At 40.6% G+C, this 20,635-nt stretch overlaps 1 protein-coding gene across 1 annotated transcript in view; it reads right to left on the bottom strand.

Moving 5' to 3' along the window:
* The window catches only part of LOC122558861 (guanine nucleotide-binding protein G(t) subunit alpha-1), a 67,819-nt gene extending 48,521 nt beyond the window's left edge, over positions 1–19,298 (bottom strand). The window contains exon 1 of the mRNA XM_043707720.2: positions 19,064–19,298. Coding sequence (XP_043563655.1) covers positions 19,064–19,169 — 106 coding nt within the window. The 5' untranslated portion in view covers positions 19,170–19,298. The remainder of the gene's footprint in view (positions 1–19,063) is intronic.
* Positions 19,299–20,635: the final 1,337 nt, after the last annotated feature.

Below are 20,635 nucleotides of genomic sequence, written 5' to 3'. Positions count from 1 at the left end.
TTATTTTTAGCTGAGCCAAAGCACAAAAGAATGAGTAAGTGCAAGTGTATTTTACATTATTTTGAGGCAATACTGCAGTTTAGCCCCTAGCTCTACTCATTTTAATTGAGTTAAAAATCACACAACACCAGGTTTATTTGGAAGCACTAGCTTCAGAGTGCAGCTCCTTCATCAGGTAGCTAGTCAACCTGTTGGACCGGCTGTTGTGTGATTTTTAACTTTGTCCACTCCAGTCGCCTCCTCATCATTTTAATTGATTGTGAGCTGTTCAGTTGGAGAATGTGGTCTGTTTGAGTTTTTTTTGGGGAGAGGAGGCTAGAGTAGCTTCCTCCTTTCATATCTGGGTGCTGACTACAGTAGGTGCAGGAGAAGAAATGGAATGGAAAAATAGGACAAAATACCTGAGGTACAAGATATAAATCAGAAGCTGCTGCAGCACCTGAGCAGGTCTGGTAGTATCTGTGGAGGGAAAGCAGAGTCCCTGCTTCTGAACTTGGGGAGATGAATCACTGACTGGGTAATTGCTTTGTGGAGCACCTACATTCTGCTTCTCAAAGTGACCCCAAGATTCTAGTTGCTTGCCACTTCAACACACCACCATGTTCCTTGTCAATTGCCAACATCTCTGTCACATTCCTGCTGCAGTGTTTCAGCAAGATTGGAAGAACAGCATCTCATTTTCTGCAGTTATGGTGAAACACTAATAGAAGGCCTTCATAGAATTATAGAATCTCTACAGTGTGGAAACAGGCCCTTTGGCCCAACAAGTCCACACCAACTCTCCAAAGAGTAATCTACCCAGACCCATCCCCCTACCCTATTACTTACATTTACCCCTGACCTGAGGTGGCATGGTGGCTCAGTGGTTAGCACTGCTGCCTCACAGCACCAGGGGCCTGGATCAATTCCAGTCTCAGGTGACTGTATGGAGTTTGCACATTCTCCCTGTGTCTGCATGGGTTACCTCTGGGTGCTCCAGTTTCCTCCCACAATCCAAAGATGTGCAGGTTAAGTGAGTTGGCCATGCTAAATCGCCCTTAGTGTTCAGGAATGTGTAGTTCAGGGTGCATTAGTCAGAGGTAAATGTAGGGTTGGGGAATGGGACTGGGTGAGTTACTCTTTGGAGGGTGGGTGTGGACTTGTTGGGTTGAGGGGCCTGTTTCTACACTGTAGGGATTCTATGATTCAATGCGCCTGACCTACACATCCCTGAACACTGTGGGCAATTTAGTGTGGCCAATCCACCTAACCTACACATCTTTGGATTGTGGAGGAAACCCACACAGACATGGGGAGAATGTGCAAACTCCACATGGACAGTCACCCAAGGCTGGAATCGAACTCTAGTCCGTGGCGCTGTGAGGCAACAGTGCTAACCATTGGGCCACCGTGCCGCGTCTTCAAGACTTGAAATCCAGTTCAATAAGTTTAGGGCCAGAACATCTTCTTCCAGGCCCTTTAACAGCCCCCTCCCTGCACCGCCCCCTTCATGCACCAAGGTTAAATTTAGACATCAGGTTGCATAAACTTCAGTTTAGAAAGATCAGGTGATTAAAATGGTAATAGTATTTTTTATGACATTACAACTCTGAGCAGTCAGCTTATTCTAATGATGGGACTGAGAAACCTTGGGTAGATTCACTGTCACTAATCCTTCTTCTTGGTATTAATCTAACCTACTGATATTGGGTATGGTTGCCCCCACTAAATCTTTGGCAACTGACCATCACCTTCTCCAGGACAATTAGGAATGGGTTATAAAAGCTGGCCTAGCCAGCGATGCCCACGTTCCATGAGTTAATTTTAAAAAAAATTGGTTCAATCTCATTGAACAGTAAATATATGGCTCTTTAGCTTTAGGTCCTCCCAGGAGCAGTTCTTTATATCCAGAAAGGTGTAGCTTGTCTGATCATGATGGATTAATGCTTTCAGGTACTAACTGTCTTATACAGCAGTGTACGCCAGGGTAAATGCAGAGATGTTACTTCCTCTGGTGGGAGAATGCATAATAAGGGTGACATAATCAGAACTGGTCTATTTAGGAATGAAGAATTCTTTTCAATAAAATGTTGATGAAGTGTGGAACTCTGTTTTGCCCAAAAGGTTGGGGACACTAGGCAAGTTGACATTTTCCAGATTGAGTCTTGCAGAGCTTTGTTATGTAAACATTTCAAAGGATATGGATCAAAGATGGGCAAAAGGCATTAAAATTCTAACCAGTTATGATCTAATAGAGTTTTGGAGCATGCATGAGGTAGACAGAATGGCAAACTTCCATTCAAGGCCTTTCAGCCCATCTTGGATGACCTATCCAAATAGATCCTACATTCCTTTCATGGAAGTAGCTCATTTGTCTGGGGTTTTGCCTCCAGTATCCTCCTCGATTTTATGTCACAAAACATTTCCAGAGACCTGTTTGAAGTTTGCTTTGAACCAGTTTAGTTCTTGTGTTGCTTTTACAATTTAATTTGAAGTAATATCCTTTTCCATATTCTTGTATGTCAATAACCAATATACAATAGACAATAGTGCAGGAGTAGGCCATTCTGCCCTTGGAGCCTGCACCACCATTCATTATGATCATTGCTGATCATCCTCAATCAGTATCCTGTTCCTGCCTTATCTCCATAACTCTTGATTCCACTATCCTTGAGAGCTCTATCCAATTCTTTCTTAAACGAATCCAGAGACTGGGCCTCCACTGCCTTCTGGGGCAGAGCATTCCACACAGTCACGACTCTCTGGGTGAAGAAGTTTCTCCTCATCTCTGTCCTAAGTGGCCTATCCCTTATTTTTAAGCTGCTACCTCTGGTTCGGGACTCACCCATCAGCGGAAACATGTTTCCTGCCTACAGAGTGTCCAATCCTTTAATAATCTTATATGTTTCCATCAGATCCCCTCTCAGTCTTCTAAACTCAAGGGTATACAAGCCCAGTCGCTCCAATCTTTCAACATAAGATAGTCCTGCCATTCCAGGAATTGACCTCGTGAACCTATGTTGCACTCCCTCAATAGCCAGAATGTCTTTCCTCAAATTTGGAGACCAGAACTGCACACAATATTCCAGGTGCAGTCTCACCAGGGCCCTGTACAGCTGCAGAAGAACCTCTTTGCTTCTATACTCAATCCCTCTTGTATGAAGGCCAGCATGCTATTAGCTTTCTTCACTACCTGCTGTACCTGCATGCTTGCCTTCATTGACCGGTGTACAAGAACACCCAGATCTCTTTGTACTGCCCCTTTACCTAACTTGACTCCATTTAGGTAGTAATCTGCCTTCCTGTTCTTGCCACCAAAGTGGTTAACCATATATTTATCCACATTAAACTGTATCTGCCATGCATCTGACCACTCACCTAGCCTGTCCAGGTCACCCTGTAATCTCCTAACATCCTCCTCACATTTCATCTTGCCACCCAGCTTTGTATCATCAGCAAATTTGTTAATGTTATTACTAATACCATCTTCTATATCATTAATATATGTTGTAAACAGCTGCGATCCCAGCACTGATCCCTGCGGTACCCCACTGGTCACCGCCTGTCATTCCGAAAAGGAGCCGTTTATCACTACTCTTTGTTTCCTGTCAGCCAACCAATTTTCAATCCAAGTCAGTACTTTGCCCCCAATACTATCCATCCTAATTTTGCTCACTAACCTCCTATGTGGGACTTTATCAAAGGCTTTCTGAAAGTCCAGGTACACTACATCCACTGGATATCACTTGTCCATCTTCAGAGTTACATCCTCAAAAAATTCCAGAAGATTAGTCAAGCATGTCTCCATAAAATTAATTCTGGTTTTACAAAAATAATTCCGAGCAATGCTGGGTTAAAGAAAAACAACAGTATAGAGCATGTTATTAGCCATTCGGCCCATTACGTCCTCACTGGACCTTTGAAATAGCTACCCACTTAATCTCACTCCTTTGTAGTTTCTCCATTCCCATTCTCACCTGTAGACAAGGATTGCATTAGACCAATTCATTTATTGACCTCCACCCCAAAATACAGTTCCTCTGCCTATGTTTGAGACCCTTCTTGCTTTGTGTAGTTAAGTAGTACTGTAATTCTTTCTCAGGCTTGCACTATAACTTTATTTTGAGACTTGGGCAATCTGTTGATGTTTCCTTATCTCTGAGCATTAAAATTGTACTGGCACGTGAGCATGACAGACCCATCATTCTAGTAAATGTAGAAATAACTGAGAGCATCACTTTTTCAAGCACTGAAGGACTGAGGCACTCACAGTTAAAAAAAAATGGTTCAAATTTGAATTGAAATGACAATTATTGTTCTTTTTAAAAGGACCTTTGGGACCACAGCTGCTCACTAACTCGCACCCCTCATTCTGTCTGTATTCCCGCAAAGGGAATTGTGGAAAGGATCCCATTTCCTATTACTGGCAGGTGTTGACACTTTGGACAACCAACTCCGATTTTAAAGTTCCTCTACTAGTGCAAGCACACACAAGGTATATATTTCCCTGAGTCTGGCGTTCATCTGTTTAAATATGTTTGACAAATCTAGCGTTCCTCAACTTCACTGTGAAATCATAAATCTGAAAAGAATGGTGAAATCTTTGCGACATATTGATGTTCTGGCCACCCCCACCCCCAGAAAGCTGAAGAGTCCCATTTTTCTTCGAGAGATATTTTACTTAATGTCAACATTAACTGCTTCTAGTGTAGGTAGGCTGCATGTAGATGGAGCCCTTTCCATTTTTAACCCAATCTTTGCCCAATCTTGCAAGGTCAGCAGCTACAATACCAGAGTGACAGTTTATTATCTCACTTGAGTGACATGACTAATTTAGCACTAATTGGTGTTGAATTGTAGGCCACTTTTCTTCTTATAAAGCAGCAGCCTCATGAATGTCCAAAATTGTTTCTTTGAGGGTTCTCACAGAAAGTAGAAACGTTTGTTGAAAATCTGGAGTGAATCTATCCCAGTTCGATAGATGAAATTGCCATTTGCAAACATTATGTATCATCCAATCCCTGGAATCAACTCTCTTTTTGTTAATGGTTTTTAGTGTGTCTAGAGTGTGTTTTTAGCTGTGCTAACCAGCAATAGATCAAGCCTTGTTGTACTCTAGGCCAGACTAATACTTTGTAATATAATGCATTCAAAAAAACTTGGTCTGTCAGTGATTCACTGCCGGAACATGGGTCTTCTTATTCTAGCCTTGTGTACATCTCTGATTTTATTGTTGCATCATTGCCAGGCAGACTTTATGCTGCCCAGACCCCGAGCTGTGGAATTCCCTCTCTAACCATTATCTGGCACATCACTTCTCAGCATCCCTTTAAATTATTCTTTAAAACCTATCTCTTTGACCATGGTCTTGGTCAGCCGTTAGAGTATAGAGTCATGGTCATAGAATCCTTACAGTGTGGAAACATTTGGCCCAACAACCGACCCTCTGAAGAGTAACCCACCCCAGACCCATTCCCCTACCCTATTATTCTATATCTCCCCTGACTAATGCACCTAACCCACACATCCCTGAACACTTTGGGTGATATAGCATGGCCAATTTGTTTATTTGACTCTGTTATAAATTTTTGTTTGATAATGCCACTGTGAACTGCTTTGAGAGATTTTGACGTGTAAAAGGTTCTACATAAATGAATGCAACTAGTTGGTATGATGTCATGTACCCCCAAATGCCTGAACTTTGTCACACATGTGATGCCTCTAAGTTTCAACTCTAGGTAGCTGCCCTAGATATTATTTTGTGAAGGCTTGCGCAGCAGAAATAAACACTAAGCCAATTGGCAATATTTAATAGCCCGCATAAGATCAGGCTGGATTCACATTAAGCAAAGAATAATTAAAGACACTATATTCCATTAAGTTTATGTATCTTACATCCTGACAGATAAATGTCTGCGTAGTAGAGAATCAGTTGTATTATCTGTCACGAAGCAACAAATTGTTTTCAGTTATACCATTTCCTACAATTAAACCCGTGAATCATTGTGTCTGTAGATACCGTCTGTTATAGGCAGATTTTAAAGCAAATTGTTCGCTCTATTCTCACTGCGCATCTGTAACTTTTCCCCTTTTTAAACCACAAGGGCGTATTTCCCCCATTCCTTGTGTTTGTGGATTCTGATTTTGCAAGAACTTCAGCAACACTATTATAAAGTTAAACAAGAAATTGTATTTTATCCATGCATTTTTAGATGTACTGGGATTTCATGGAATTTTTCACAACAAAGGCAGGCTTACAAGCGTACAAGAGGAAAATTGAAAAGGATGCAAAGATTATTCAAATGTAACCATGAGGTACAAGTTTATCAAGGTCCTTTATTTTCAAGATGAAGCCCAAAAAGCTGGAGTTTCCAGTGCAGACTTCCTTTGTCTGGAATTCCTTTGTGGTTGACTGGCTAAAGAGCAGTTCAGGAGTTGAAGACCATTTCTTCTCTGTGTAAGTCACTTCAAAGTTCTTCTGAGTTACTGTTGCCGAAATGCAACTTGGGCTTGACTGATTTAGTGAACACAAGTTGATCACTTATAGAAAGCACAAATGGAGATTCTTGTCTGCTTTTAGATTTTGGAGGATTTCCCTACATAGCCCCAAATTAGGGTTTTTGACATCATCAATAGATGATCTATGGAATTGCGTTGATCTCTTAACTGCCCGCTATTTTTACGTTGTGTAGTCAAAAGGCAGTTAGGTTCAGTGTTACAGGAGTCATGTGACCAAGCTTCTTTGTGGATGAGTGAGAAGCCATTATCATCAAAGCAAAAGCTTTCATTGCAGTTGAGCAACTGTCTATGGCCCATCCCAGAGGTTAAGTTGGAAGTCATGAATACATCTTCTTCCAAGATGGGAGTAACTTGCAATTCTATTTTGCAGGTTTTTTTGTTCTCTCGTGGAGGGAAAGTTTCTGTAGTCATTAATAATACAATAATTGAGCGTTCCCATCCCATCAGGAATTGCATGGGTTTTTAATTATTTGGCTACTGTTGACTTCTGTGAAGCTTATGAAAGGTTATGGATAAGCCTGGTCACGTGATTACAGCAGCCATTTTTGTTGGGGTGTTAAATGTGTTTTTTTAATCACGAAGTATATATTCTTATCTAGACATATATTAAAGTTGTCTGTCTAGGTTTAAACCTGAACAAGTGACAGCAATTGCAAAATGATACAGCCTTAGTTTTGAGTTAGGTGGCTATGGATTTATCATACGGCTACTCCCTTACACATTAGAGAGCGCTGAAGAAGTTTTCTTCTTAACCTCTCTCCTTGCCTGAGGGATGGAAACCCTCAGGTTAAACCACCACCAGTCATCTCTTTCTAATGATAGAGCTGCCTGATAGTCCAACAGGACAATGGCAACTTTACCATTACCTCTACCTATGGATTGTAGTCCCACAATATCTAGGCTGACATTCAATTGATGTGCCAAATATTATTCAAACTTGTTGAGGTATCAGTTCTCCTTGTCAGCTATTAGTTTCAATGAAACACTGAGGTAATGTTACCTTACAGAGGGTTATACAATCATGTTGGGACCAGAGCTTTCTTCAAATTATTTTATTTCCAGAACCATAAAGTCATCTGACAGAGGAATTTTGTTCCTTCAAACTGAGTTGGAATTCTTGTCTTCCACATATTCTTTTTTTTTGCCTTCCAACTTAGAAAGGGACACTCTGTAAGTCTTGGGTAAAAGACCATAAGACCATAATACCATAAGACATAGGAGTGGAAGTAAGGCCATTCGGCCCATCGAGTCCACTCCGCCATTCAATCATGGCTGATGGGCATTTCAACTCCACTTACCCGCATTCTCCCCATAGCCCTTAATTCCTTGTGACATCAATAATTTATCAATCTCTGCCTTGAAGACATTTAGCGTCCCGGCCTCCACTGCACTCTGCGGCAATGAATTCCACAGGCCCACCACTCTCTGGCTGAAGAAATGTCTCCACATTTCTGTTCTGAATTTACCCCCTCTAATTCTAAGGCTATGTCCACGGGTCCTAGTCTCCTCGCCTAATGGAAACAATTTCCTAGCATTCACCCTTTCCAAGCCATGTATTATCTTGAAAGTTTCTGTTAGATCTCCCCTTAATCTTCTAAACTCCAATGAATACAATCCCAGGATCCTCAGCCGTTCCTCATATGTTAGACCTACCATTCCAGGGATCATCCGTGTGAATCTCCGCTGGACACGCTTCAGTGCCAGTATGTCCTCCCTGAGGTGTGGGGACCAAAACTGGACACAGTACTCCAAATGGGGCCTAACCTGAGCTTTATAAAGTCTCAGTAGCACAACGGTGCTTTTATATTCCAACCCTCTTGAGATAATTGACAACATTGCATTCGCTTTCTTAATCACGGACTCAACCTGCATGTTTACCTTTAGAGAATCCTCGATTAGCACTCCCAGATCCCTTTGTACTTTGGCTTTACGAATTTTCTCACCATTTAGAAAGTAGTCCACGCTTGTATTCTTTTTTCCAAAGTGCGAGACCTCACATTTGTTCACATTGAATTCCATCAGCCATTTCCTGGACCACTCTCCCAAACTGTCTAGATCCTTCTGCAGCCTCCCCACTTCCTCAGTACTACCTGCCTGTCCACCTAATTTTGTATTATCAGCAAACTTCACTAAAATTCCCCCAGTCCCTTCGTCCTGATCATTAATATATAACGTGAACAGCTGCGGCCCGAACACTGAACCCTGCGGGACACCGCTTGTCACCGGCTGCCATTCCGAAAAAAAACCCTTTTATCCCAACTCTCTGTCTTCTGTCAGACAGCCAATCCTCAATCCATACCAGTAGCTCACCTCGAACACCATGGGCCCTGACCTTGCTCAGCAGCCTCCCATTTGGCACCTTATCAAAGGCCTTTTGGAAGTCTAGATAGACCACATCCACTGGGTTTCCCCGGTCTAACCTACTTGTCACCTCTTCAAAGAATTCCAACAGGTTTGTCAGGCACGACCTCCCCTTATTAAATCCATGTTGACTTGTTCTAATCCGACCCTGCTCTTCCAAGAATTTAGAAACCTCATCCTTAATGATGGATTCTAGAATTTTACCAACAACCGAGGTTAGGCTAATTGGCCTATAATTTTCCATCTTTTGTCTTGATCCTTTCTTGAACAAGGGGGTTACAACAGCGATCTTCCAATCATCTGGGACTTTCCCTGACTCCAGTGACTTTTGAAAGATCTCAACCAATGCCTCCACTATTTCCTCAGCCACCTCCCTCAGAACTCTAGGATGTAGCCCATCGGTGCCAGGAGATTTATCAATTTTAAGACCTTTGAGCTTTTCTAGCACTCTCTCTTTTGTAATGGCAACCATACTCAACTCAGCCCCCTGTCTCCCTTTAATTGTTGGGATATTACTCATGTCTTCCACTGTGAAGACTGACGCAAAGTACTTATTAAGTTCTCCAGCTATTTCCTTATCTCCCATCACTAGGCTTCCAGCATCAGTTTGAAGTGGCCCAATGTCTACTTTTGCCTGTCGTTTGTTTCTAATGTATTGAAAGAAACTTTTACTATCATTTCTAATATTACTGGCTAGCCTACCTTCATATTTGATCCTCTCCTTCCTTATTTCTTTCTTTGTTATCCTCTGTTTGTTTTTGTAGCCTTCCCAATCTTCTGATTTCCCAGTGCTCTTGGCCACTTTATAGGATCTCTCTTTTTCTTTGTCAGCCATGGCTGTCTAATCCCTCCCCGGATAATCTTTCTTTTCTTGGGGATGAACCTCTGTACAGTGTCCTCAATTATACCCACAAACTCCTGCCATTTTTGCTCTACTGTCTTCCCCACTAGGCTCTGCTTCCAGTCTATTTTCGTCAGTTCCTCTCTCATGCCCTCATAATTACCTTTATTTAACTATAACACCATTACATCCGATTTTGCCTTCTCTCTTTCAAACTGCAGACTGAACTCTACCATATTATGATCGCTGCTTCCTAAGTGTTCCCTTACTTTAAGATTTTTTATAAAGTCTGGTTCATTACATAGCACTAGGTCCAGAATAGCCTGCTCCCTTGTGGGCTCCATGACAAGCTGTTCCAAAGGCTGTTCCAAAGACCAGGAGACTAGAGCTCATTGATAGTGCATTTAGAGTGCTGGCTAATTATTAATTAGTTCAATGATCTTCTTCTATATACAGATCCAGTTGGTGCTTTTCACTTCAGTTAACTATTGTACAATGAAGCAAAATGTTGCAGATTTGGGAAATCTGAGGTGAAAATGTGAAATGCTGGAAATACTCACAAAAGCTAGATACATCTCTGGGAGCTTCAGTTACTTAGCCTCCTCTGCAATACTTTAAGTGCACTGGTTAATTCTGCCAATTTATCCCATTCATTAGCCTGCTTATGAGAACCAACAATATTCTCACTGACTGACTTTTCTTAAGAGAGCAGGTGAGCAATTAATGCCTCCCAAAGGATTATCATTTGTTTGATGTTCACATGTTTGTGTAGGAAGAGAAAGCCAGCAGCAGTTTTCTATCACAATTGATAATTGCTTGTTGTTCAGTGAATACTCTCAATTCCATTGAGAGTATTCACTGAACAACAGTAGCAGGGTGATCACCTCGAAGTGAGAAGGCTGAAAACCAACTGGATCTGCTCTGGAAACATTGAGTTGGTTTGACTAATTCTGTATATTAATGTCGAGACCAATGCCTGCCCTGAGACAGCTGTCAAGAGCCCATGGCACTACAAAAAGGTCAGGAAAGTTGTCTTTGGTTTCCTAGTCAACAATTGAACAGAGCCCATCACTGGCTTTGACATATCAAAACCTAATTGAGCATCAAGGCAAACAGGAGACTGGGCTAGTTCAGATCTTTGATGTACTTTGAGCCAACACTTCAAGACTTACTTCAGACACTTAAGCACAAAATCCAGGTTGACATTCCCATGTTGGCACTGAGGGAGTGCTGCATTGCTGGAGATGTTACCTTTCAGATTAAGCTTCAAGCCAAGACCCCAGTCCGCTCTCTCTAGTGCATTTAAATGATGCCAATTAACTGCAACAGAGACTGCACTTCAAGCCAATTTTGTATCTAATTGGCTAGGTTTCCCTGGATTCCATGTTATTTAATCTCGCTAACCAGTCTACCTTGTGAACCTTATTGAATGTCTTACTAGAATCCATATAGAAAATGTGCACTGCTCTGCCTTCATCATCTTACTGTCTTACAATCATCTTACTAACCTGCATCACTTACTTTTGGTGATTTGTGCATCTGAGCACCAGCTATGCTTATATTTATTCATCATCATCTTCCGGCTAGGAACGCTCCATCCACAAGGGATGAACTCGGATTTCACCAGTTTCCTCATTTCCCCTCCCCCCACCCTGTCTCAGTCAAATCCATCAAATTCAGCACCGCCTTCCTAACCTGCAATCTTCTTCCCGACCTCTCCGCCCCCACCCCAGTCTGACCTATCACCCTCACCTTGACCTCTTTCCACCTATCACATTTCCGACGCCCCTCCCCCAAGTCCCTCCTTCCTACCTTTTATCTTAGCCTGCTGGACAAACTTTCCTCATTCCTGAAGAAGGGCTTATGCCCGAAACGTCGATTCTCCTGTTCCCTGGATGCTGCCTGACCTGCTGCGCTTTTCCAGCAACACAATTCCTGCTCTGATCTCCAGCATCTGCAGACCTCACTTTCTCCTCTTATATTTATTCAGCCCATTTAGGCATTTATTTACAAAGGAATTTAAGGCCTTCTTATCCTCCTTATCAAAAAATAATGTCGCACAATATTAAGTACAAAATGCTGCTGATGCTGGAAATCTGAAACAACACAAAGAATGCTGGAGAAACTCAGCAGGTCAGACAGCCTCAGTGTAAAGAGACACAGAATTAATGTTAATTTGAAATGTTAACTCTGTTTCTCTCGACACAGATGCTGCTAGACCTGCTGAGTTTGTCAAATACTCCTTTTGCTTATTGCCAATATTAAAGCCTTTCTGTAAATTGCATCACAAAACTGGAAATGGGTTAACAATTTCCTTCAAATTCTCATAGTCTTCCTTTGTGTTAACCACACTCTGGCAATATTGATGTCATTTGCTTATTTTAAAACGATTCCTTTTTTTCCCCGAGTTGGAATTGTTTTGTGAACAGCGAGTAATTATGGAACTAGCACCAATCCTCGTGGATCACTGCTCCCCATCTTTCACCAGTTTGATAACTAACTCTAAACCTTACTCTCTTTCATCGTTTTGTAATCATCTTGCTATTAACTCTATTGCTTGTTCTCTGCCAACATATACTCTGCCTTTAATCATGTATTTATAAGCTGGTGCCTTATTGAAGATATTTTAAAAATTCAAATATATTTTGACTATTTCTTTACCCATTCTCTTATTTCTTTAAAGGGCTGATCATGTATGACTTTCCTTTTTGAAATCAATGTTGACATTCTTTATATATTCAGTTTCTGGATGTTTCTTACATTATATTTTTGAGTGAGGATTTAATTATTCTTCTTACTAGTGATGGAGTTGTGTCACGTGAAATGCACACCCAAATATGGAGGTTTCTGTTTGAAATTCTTCAGCTCTGCTGCATTATTCTAACCTAAGTCTCCATTATTTGAAGGTTGGCATGCAGAGTTTTTGTTTAAAATATCAAGTCACAAGCATGCAGAGATGTAACACTACAGTTGCCAACTCACCAATTTCAGATTTTTTTTTGGTTATTATTGTGATTTCTATGTGCAATTATTTTGGCCTGTATGGAAAATTCTTTTTCAAAGGTGGTAGGTATTGTTGATCATCCTGTCCAGGCATATTATGACATTTCACTGGAGCAGGCAGGACTTGAACACAGATCTCTAGGCCTAGAGATAGGGACACTACTACAGCACCACAAGAGCCCAAAGTTTTGCAGGTTACAGATATTTTTCAACCAAACTGAACAGAGATGCAATTACACAGCTCTGGAGCTGGTAGAACTTGAATCCAGGCCTCCTGGCCCAGAGCAAGGGACACAGCAATGGCACCCTCTTTTCTTGATCTTCACAGTTTCACATTGCAATTCTTGTCACAACCACTAGGAGGAGAGTGAGAGCAAGTGAGACAGGTTCCTCCTCCTTCCATGATACCTGCCCTCAACATGGAGAATGATTACAATGAAACCTACCAACCTACAACGAAAACCTGACAACAAACCTTCTGTTTTAAAGAAAATTTACCGAAAGTAACCTTATCTCAATCTCCAATGCCATGTGAATCATGAAAGCATAGAAGTAGACTATTCAACCCATCAGCTGTCCAACTCAATCCCACTTTTTAGTTCTTGATCCATTGTCTTGCAGAGTACAGTACATCAAGTGCACCTATCTTCTCCTATCACTCCTGTAGCTCACTGAACTACTTTGGCTCCCAATCGAGAAATGCCTCATTATCAAATTCCCAATGGTCTTTTCAATTCCACCCCCTTGGCCTCACATCTCCCGATCTCTGTAATCTGCTGCAGATCTGTGCTCTTCCAATTCTGATCTCCCTGATTTTAGTTGCTCCTCCATTGGTGGCTGTGTCTTCTGTTGTCCAGGCCTCAAGCTCTGGTATTCCATCCCTCAACCCCTACAACACTCTATCTTCCTGTATTCATTTCAGGCACATTTAAAATCCTTTATTTAACAAGGTTTTTCTTCATCTGCCTTGATTTCATTTTGCGGATGTCTAATTTTGTTTTCTAATGCTCCTGTAAAGTGCCTTCAGGCGTTTATTATATTAAGGGTTCTGTATAAGTTGAAGTTGTTGTTGATGCATATCCAAATGTTACTTTAAATCAGGTGACAATTTCAAATCAGAAGGGTTACCTTCCATTCAGGCACTGAGTTCCAGGCCACAAACTCCCTTTGGAACAATACATTTCTCACTTTCTATTAATCCTTTTTTAAATTCACTCACAGAAAGAGGACATTACTGGCTAGACCTACATTTATTGCCCATCCCTAATTGCCCGGAGGGTATTTAAGAGTCAACCACATTGCCATGGATCTGGAGTCACATGTAGGGCAGACTAGGCAAAGATGACAGATGTTTTTTTCCTAAAGGGCATTAATGAATTAGATATGGTTTAGACTCTTCATACCAGGTTTTTTTTTAAATTGAATCTAAATCCCACCATGGCTGGATTTGAACCCCAGTCCTCAGAGCAACAGCTGGGTTTCCGGATTTATAGTCTAGCTATAATTCCACTAGGCCAGGCCTCTCCTCTTGTTTGGTAATCATTTTAAATCCATTGTGGTTTATTGGTTATTGTGTTTTCCTCCCATCTCCAAAGGAATTATAAAGCACAATATTGTTACTAAAGAACTATATGTTGGGGGTGAGGAGATCTCAAAGAGTTTATCTAGTGGACAAGTCAAGGGGCTTCCAGATTTGAATCAACCATTCTGAGCTAATGCTGTGATTGAAGATGATACAAGAAGCAAATTGCCTGGAGATCCAACTCCTCATTCATATCCAACAGCTGTTGATGGGATAGGAAGAGCGATCATTGTGATGCCCATTGTGGTTCATCAGCTCACAGACAGCCATGGATTATAATGGCCTCTTGGGTGATGTACTGAGTGTAAGTGGCATTGTATCCCAGCAAGTAGTCAATGGAATGGAAGGGAGTTAAAAAGGCAAGGAAAGAAAATGGGCTTGCTCTTAGCTTTGCGTGATATTCTAAAAAGAAATGCTAGTAAATTAGTCACCTTCTGTGTATCGTTACCCATTGATTTCAATGGATATAGCAACAATGAGAGAGGAAAACTAGGTTGTGGGCTTGCTGTCACTCATGGTCCAGACATTACCGAGTCTTATTCGCAGCTGCTGCATAGACCCGTTGTCCCAATTACGTTCCCTCCAAGTTCTTGGCAAATGCAGTGGCTTTCCAAATGTTCATCCAGATATTCTGTCTAATTGTGAATAATCCTATGGAAGAGGGGAGTTGTATTGTTGTGCACAATACAAGTTAATGCAAAAAAGTGTTTGCCAACAATGAGCTTATTCTCAAACAGCACTATCAGGTTATATCCTCTGGCATTAGGATATGGATATATAGAATTACCTTTTTACTATTGCTCATGCTGCACCAGATATCCACAAATGTGTCTACTTGCAATAAGTATGAAGTAAAGACTGGCACTATTAAACAGTACACCATTATTATGGCACAGTCAGTTTACACTGTGCTTTTCTGACTACAATATTGTAATGAATAACTGCCTCCTCTGTTACCAACCAAGGCTGCCTTGATGCATTATTCAGGTTATTCCATAAATATAGTCTCAGATGGGAATGAAAGAGCAAGGGATGTTTCTGCTGTGTCCTGGCTGATATTTATCCCTCAACAAACATCACTGAAACAGATTATTGTTATTAATTTTTGAGAGCTTGCTGTTCACAGACTAGGTATTATATTTCCACACTGAAACAATGACTACACTTTAAAAGTAATACCATGGGATGTCCTGAAGATGTAATAAGCAGCATGTAACATAAGGTCTTGCTTTACTTTTCTCCTTTTGATGTACATGGCTTTTGCAAGATATTGCAATATAAAAGAAAAAAATCTATTATTGCTGAAAAACACACATTTTGTCAAAGCTTTTCATATTGCACCCATCTGGGAAATCTGCAAGAAATACCAAAAGGATAATAATATTTATAACAAATAAGAGCAGAATGCTGATTTACTAACACTTGCAGATTGTCCTGATGAATGCCAGACGAAAAGTTTTGAAAAATGTGTCTTTTCTCAGCATTGTTCAAGTTCTGTAATATCAAACAATTATTTAGAAGAAACTGATGTTTGTATTGTTACTGTATGCTTCATGTTCTCGTACCAAAGTTCACGCTTTTAGCAAGATATTTTGTTAACAATAGCTAACAGAGCAAGTTGTAGTTAACTACAATAGGAGTTCATACTTAGAAACATAAAGTAGGAGCAGGAGTAGGTCATTTGGCCCTTTAAGCCATTCATTATGACCATGACTGAACGTCCAATACAATAATCTGTTCCTGCTTTCCCACACATCCATTGATGTCTTTAGCCTCTCAACTCCTTCATGAAACCACACAATGTGGCCTCAACTGCTTTCAATAGGCTTTTGCATAGGTTTACCACTCTCTGAGTGAAGAAATTTCTCCTCATTTCAGTCCTAAATGGTTTACCCAGTATCCTTAAATGTAACCCTTGATTCTGGACTTCACATTATCAGGAATATCCTTCCTACATCTACCATTTTATCCTGTTAGAATTTTGTAGATTCCTACAAGATCCCCCTCATTCTTGTGAACTTCAGCAAATGTAACCCGAGCCAACTCAACCTCTCTTCATCGTCAGTCCCAGGAATCAGTTTGGTAAACCTTGGCTGCATTTCCTCTGGAGCAAAAACATCTTTCTTTAAAAAAGCCCAAAACTGCACACGATATTTTAGATGCAAATATCTTACCAAGGCATTGTATAATTGCAGCAAGACATCCCAGGATTACTGAAGAAGGGGCACTGGATGCTAAAGTTAACCCTGTTTCTCTCTCCATAAATGCTGTCAGACCTGCTGAGTTTCTCCAGCAATTACTGTTTTTGTTTCAAATTTCCAGTTCTTTCTTTTTAGTTTAGCATCAGAATCCACAGCCATTGGTTCAATGAGGTAAATAAAATATTACACATGATTAAAAAAAAGACCTATTTCCACGTTAGCACATTTCATAACCTCAGGATTTCTCAAAACTCTTTAGAGTCAATAAAGTACTTTAGAATGTTCAAAGTGCAGATGAAGCAACTCCGAAATATAAACAGAAAATATTGGAAATACTCAGCTGGTCATGCAGTATTTGTGCAGAGAAACAGAGTGAACATCTCACGCCTGCTTTCTTCCTGTTCTGTTGATGCAAACATCAACTCTATGCTTGACCTATTGTGTATTTCCCACATTCTCTGTTTTCACTCTTTAAGGGCATTCACTGTTGCTATAGAGGAAGTACAAAACCAATCTGTGCACAGCAAACTCCTTCCTATAGCATGTGATCAATGAAATGATATTCTGGTTTTGTGATGTTATTTGATGCTTAAGGATAATATGTGAGACACCGAGGAGAATTGACACATGAAGTCTACCAATGAAGTTAAATGCAACCTTTTGTTGACTGAGAGTTTGATCATTACAATGCCTCTAGTTCCTAATAAACACAGGATGTTCCATTAAGTTGTATCAGGGGAGTACATGTGTCTTTTTTGTGTGCGGTGTGGCAAATTGAAAGAAACATTCCAAATAAAGAGGCTACAAAGTAATTTTGTGACAGGTGTTAGGAGTAGCATGAGATAAAAAGGTAATCCTAGCTACTTATAATGCCACAAGGTACAAACTGAATACTATGCTCATGAATAAGCTCATTGTTGTCATTCACTTTAAGTATGAACATATATTGTGCACAATAAGTTAATGAATCATCTTCTTCAGCGAATCATAATCAGAATTGGTAACTGGTTAGGAAACTGCCATGCAATTTGGTGGGATCAAAGGGCAGGGTAGACCTGCAAGCTATGATGGGAGAGATAGGTTATCACAAACATTGATAACATTGTGTTGAATAGCTTCTCCTTACTCTGATTTTTAGATTTCTTATATCAAAGCAACATTTAAATAATGCTGCTCCTGAACATTTTTCAGGATAAATATACAACTCATGAAAGTTCTAGTGTAAGAGTTTCCAAAGGTATTGAGTTTGAGGATCATAATGAATGGCAGAGCATGCTCAAAGGGCTGAATGGCCTACCTCTATTTTCTTTCTATGTTTCTATGTGTCATGCAAGCCTAAACAATCTTCAGAAAATGTGAACAATGATGACACCACAAATATTTTTAACTGTAAAGTTTAGTTCTGAAAATGTTTAACCTTTACCTTTATTTCTCTTTTTCTTTATACTATAATGAGAGAGACTGTAATGTTTAGCTTTTAACTTTGTTGCTTATTTCTTTCTATTTCATTCTTAAGTTTTTGAAATTTTAGGTACAAGTACCTAAGATGGTGCCGTGTGTGTCGACATTGAAAACTTTTCACTGTACTCCTGTGCTTTTGTACTTGAGGACATGTGACAATAAAGTTGAATCTAAATCTGAATCTAAATCTGATTCTCTCATGATATTGTATAGTTAACACGCAAGCACTCTACAATTAGTTTCCAATCACAATAGCTGTTGAATATTTTGTTGAACCATTCTTGAATATTTTAATTGAAATTAGATTTTTGATGTAATTAATTATAAAGACCGTTACTCTATTACATAATGGAAATAACAAATTCCGACGATGGAATGCTTTTTGTGGGAAAAGTGGCAAATCCATGAATGGCACCTCACAAAGAGTTACATTGAGTGACGCAGTGACTCAAAGAAACATAGTTTAAAAGGAATGAATCGAACAATACTTTCTTTTTCTACTCCTGCTTGATTTTTGTTAAACCTTTTACTGGCTAAAAGGAATTGGCACAGTGGCTCAGTGGTTAGCACTGCTGCCTCACAGCAACAGGGACCTGGGTTTGATTTCACTCTTGGGTGACTGTGTGGAGTTTGCACATTCTCCCCGTGACTGCGCGGGTTTCCTCTGGTTGCTCCGGTTTCTGCCCACAGTACAAAGATGGTAAGGTTGAGTGGATTGGCCATGGGAAATTCAGGTTTACGAGGATAATGCAGGGTGGTAGTCTGTGTGGGACGCCTCTAGGAGGGTCAGTGTGGATCTGATGGGCTGAATAGGCAGCTTCCACACTGTAGGGATCCTATGAATTCTTAATTGTAAGGTAAATGATTTCTGCCTTAGCGTAAGTTTCTAATTGCCTTCCATAGCAAAGCCCACATACATGTTGGAAAACAATAATTTATTATAGCAGTTGGCAGGGCAAGTCCATAAGCTCAAATATTTAACAGGTGCATCTTCCTCTATCAGTAACATTATGGTGAGTTTGAAGTCTGCCAATGAAGTCAAATGCAACGTTTTGTTGACTGAGAGCTTGATTATTACAATGTCTCTACTTCCTAAGTAATTCAACAGGTATTTACCCAGCAGTAAGAGTTTGACTGTTCTGGCATCTTTTTCTGCATCTTCTCTCAGCTTCTTTTCCAGGTCCCTTGAGTGCTTCTCTTCTGCGCTGGCTCCTGCTCCCATGGTTGAGAGAGTTTGGAAATGCAGCTGCTATCCACTAGACTGCACAGTGGGAGACTGCTCTGGTCTTGTCTCTGTTGTTGAGATCAGGGCTGCCAGCTGAGAAAGAAGAGGATCCTGTCACCGGACCCACATGGGCATCAGCTGCGCATTCTCTAGACTGAAATCCAAATCTGGCATTCAGCACTTCTTAGAAGGATTTTGGAGATAGGATGTGCCATGTGAGACCTGTATTCCAATCAGGGGCAAGGACAAGGAGGGAACGGAGGAAGGTGTGTAAAACAGAATTAATGACTCGCTGCAGTCAGCTGAACCTATGGTCCAATTCAAAGATAAATCCTTAAATCTTCATGCTGTTGCTACAGGGAAAAATATGACTACTTCTAGAGTGTGTGTGTGTCTGTGTGTGTGTGTGCGTGTGTGTGAGAGAGAAAGAAAGAGAGAGAGAGACCAGGCACAAAGGGGTGAAAGGCGATTGGTGGTTATTACTAAAATTGTGGGAGATATTTCCCTTTAAGTGTGAGCTGTACTCAGTTTGCAAAATGAAAATGAGTATGTAAAGCTGTTCTTCATGTTAAAATAAGATTCCATTACTATTATTATCTTATGATGTGGAGGTCAAACAGAATAATTGAAGATAGGTAAGATACAAATCAGAAATTTTCCATGATAATATTTCAGTTTTATGTTCATTCAAAGCTGACAAACTCGACAGAATCTCATCCTTTTGTTGCTCTATTTCTAAATAATCTTTCCTTTTTATCTTTCTTTTCTCTTGTTGGCAGATCAATATCAAGCTCTTATCCTCAGAGATCTGATGGTCATGTTCACACTAAGTAGCATTTAAGACTCTCTGATGTGATTACGGGTTTTGCAAGACAACTTGTCAAGTTTGCTTGACCTCAATCCCATCAAAGGAAAGAAATCTGAGTTGAAGCCCTGACTAGTTAATGATCTTTATGGTACTGCGGAGCGAAGTAATTGGCAAAAAAAACCGATTGATCCAAATAACTATATTAAGAACATGTAATAACACTGGTGTTTGAATTTTGCAGTACCGTGGGCTGTACACATATGTCTGTTCCAGTTTTAAGCCTCCTCCAGGATTTGATGGACATGGAAGCTTCATTCATACCATGGCCATAGAGGTAGATTGTCACCCTGGGTTAGCCATTCTTGATGTGGACACGCACCCTCAAGTTGTAGGCCGGGTTCTGGCTCGGACAAAACATTTCACAAAAATTGGAAGGAATGAGGCTCTATGTTTGTAAAGAGGAGAAAGTGAGGTCTGCAGATGCTGGAGATCAGAGCTGAAAATGTGTTGCTGGAACAGCGCAGCAGGTCAGGCAGCATCCAGGGAACAGGAAGAAGGGCTTATGCCCGAAACATCGATTCTCCTGTTCCAGCAACACATTTTCAGCTCTATGTTTGTAAAGCCTAAATTTCAAGGCCAGGATGCTTGTTCGATA

Source organism: Chiloscyllium plagiosum, unplaced genomic scaffold (assembly GCF_037043375.1).
Source record: "Chiloscyllium plagiosum isolate Xiang-an unplaced genomic scaffold, Cpla_swu_hap1 HiC_scaffold_14, whole genome shotgun sequence".
In the NCBI taxonomy this organism is placed as follows: domain Eukaryota; kingdom Metazoa; phylum Chordata; class Chondrichthyes; order Orectolobiformes; family Hemiscylliidae; genus Chiloscyllium; species Chiloscyllium plagiosum.
This window is presented reverse-complemented; position numbering and strand designations above follow the sequence as displayed.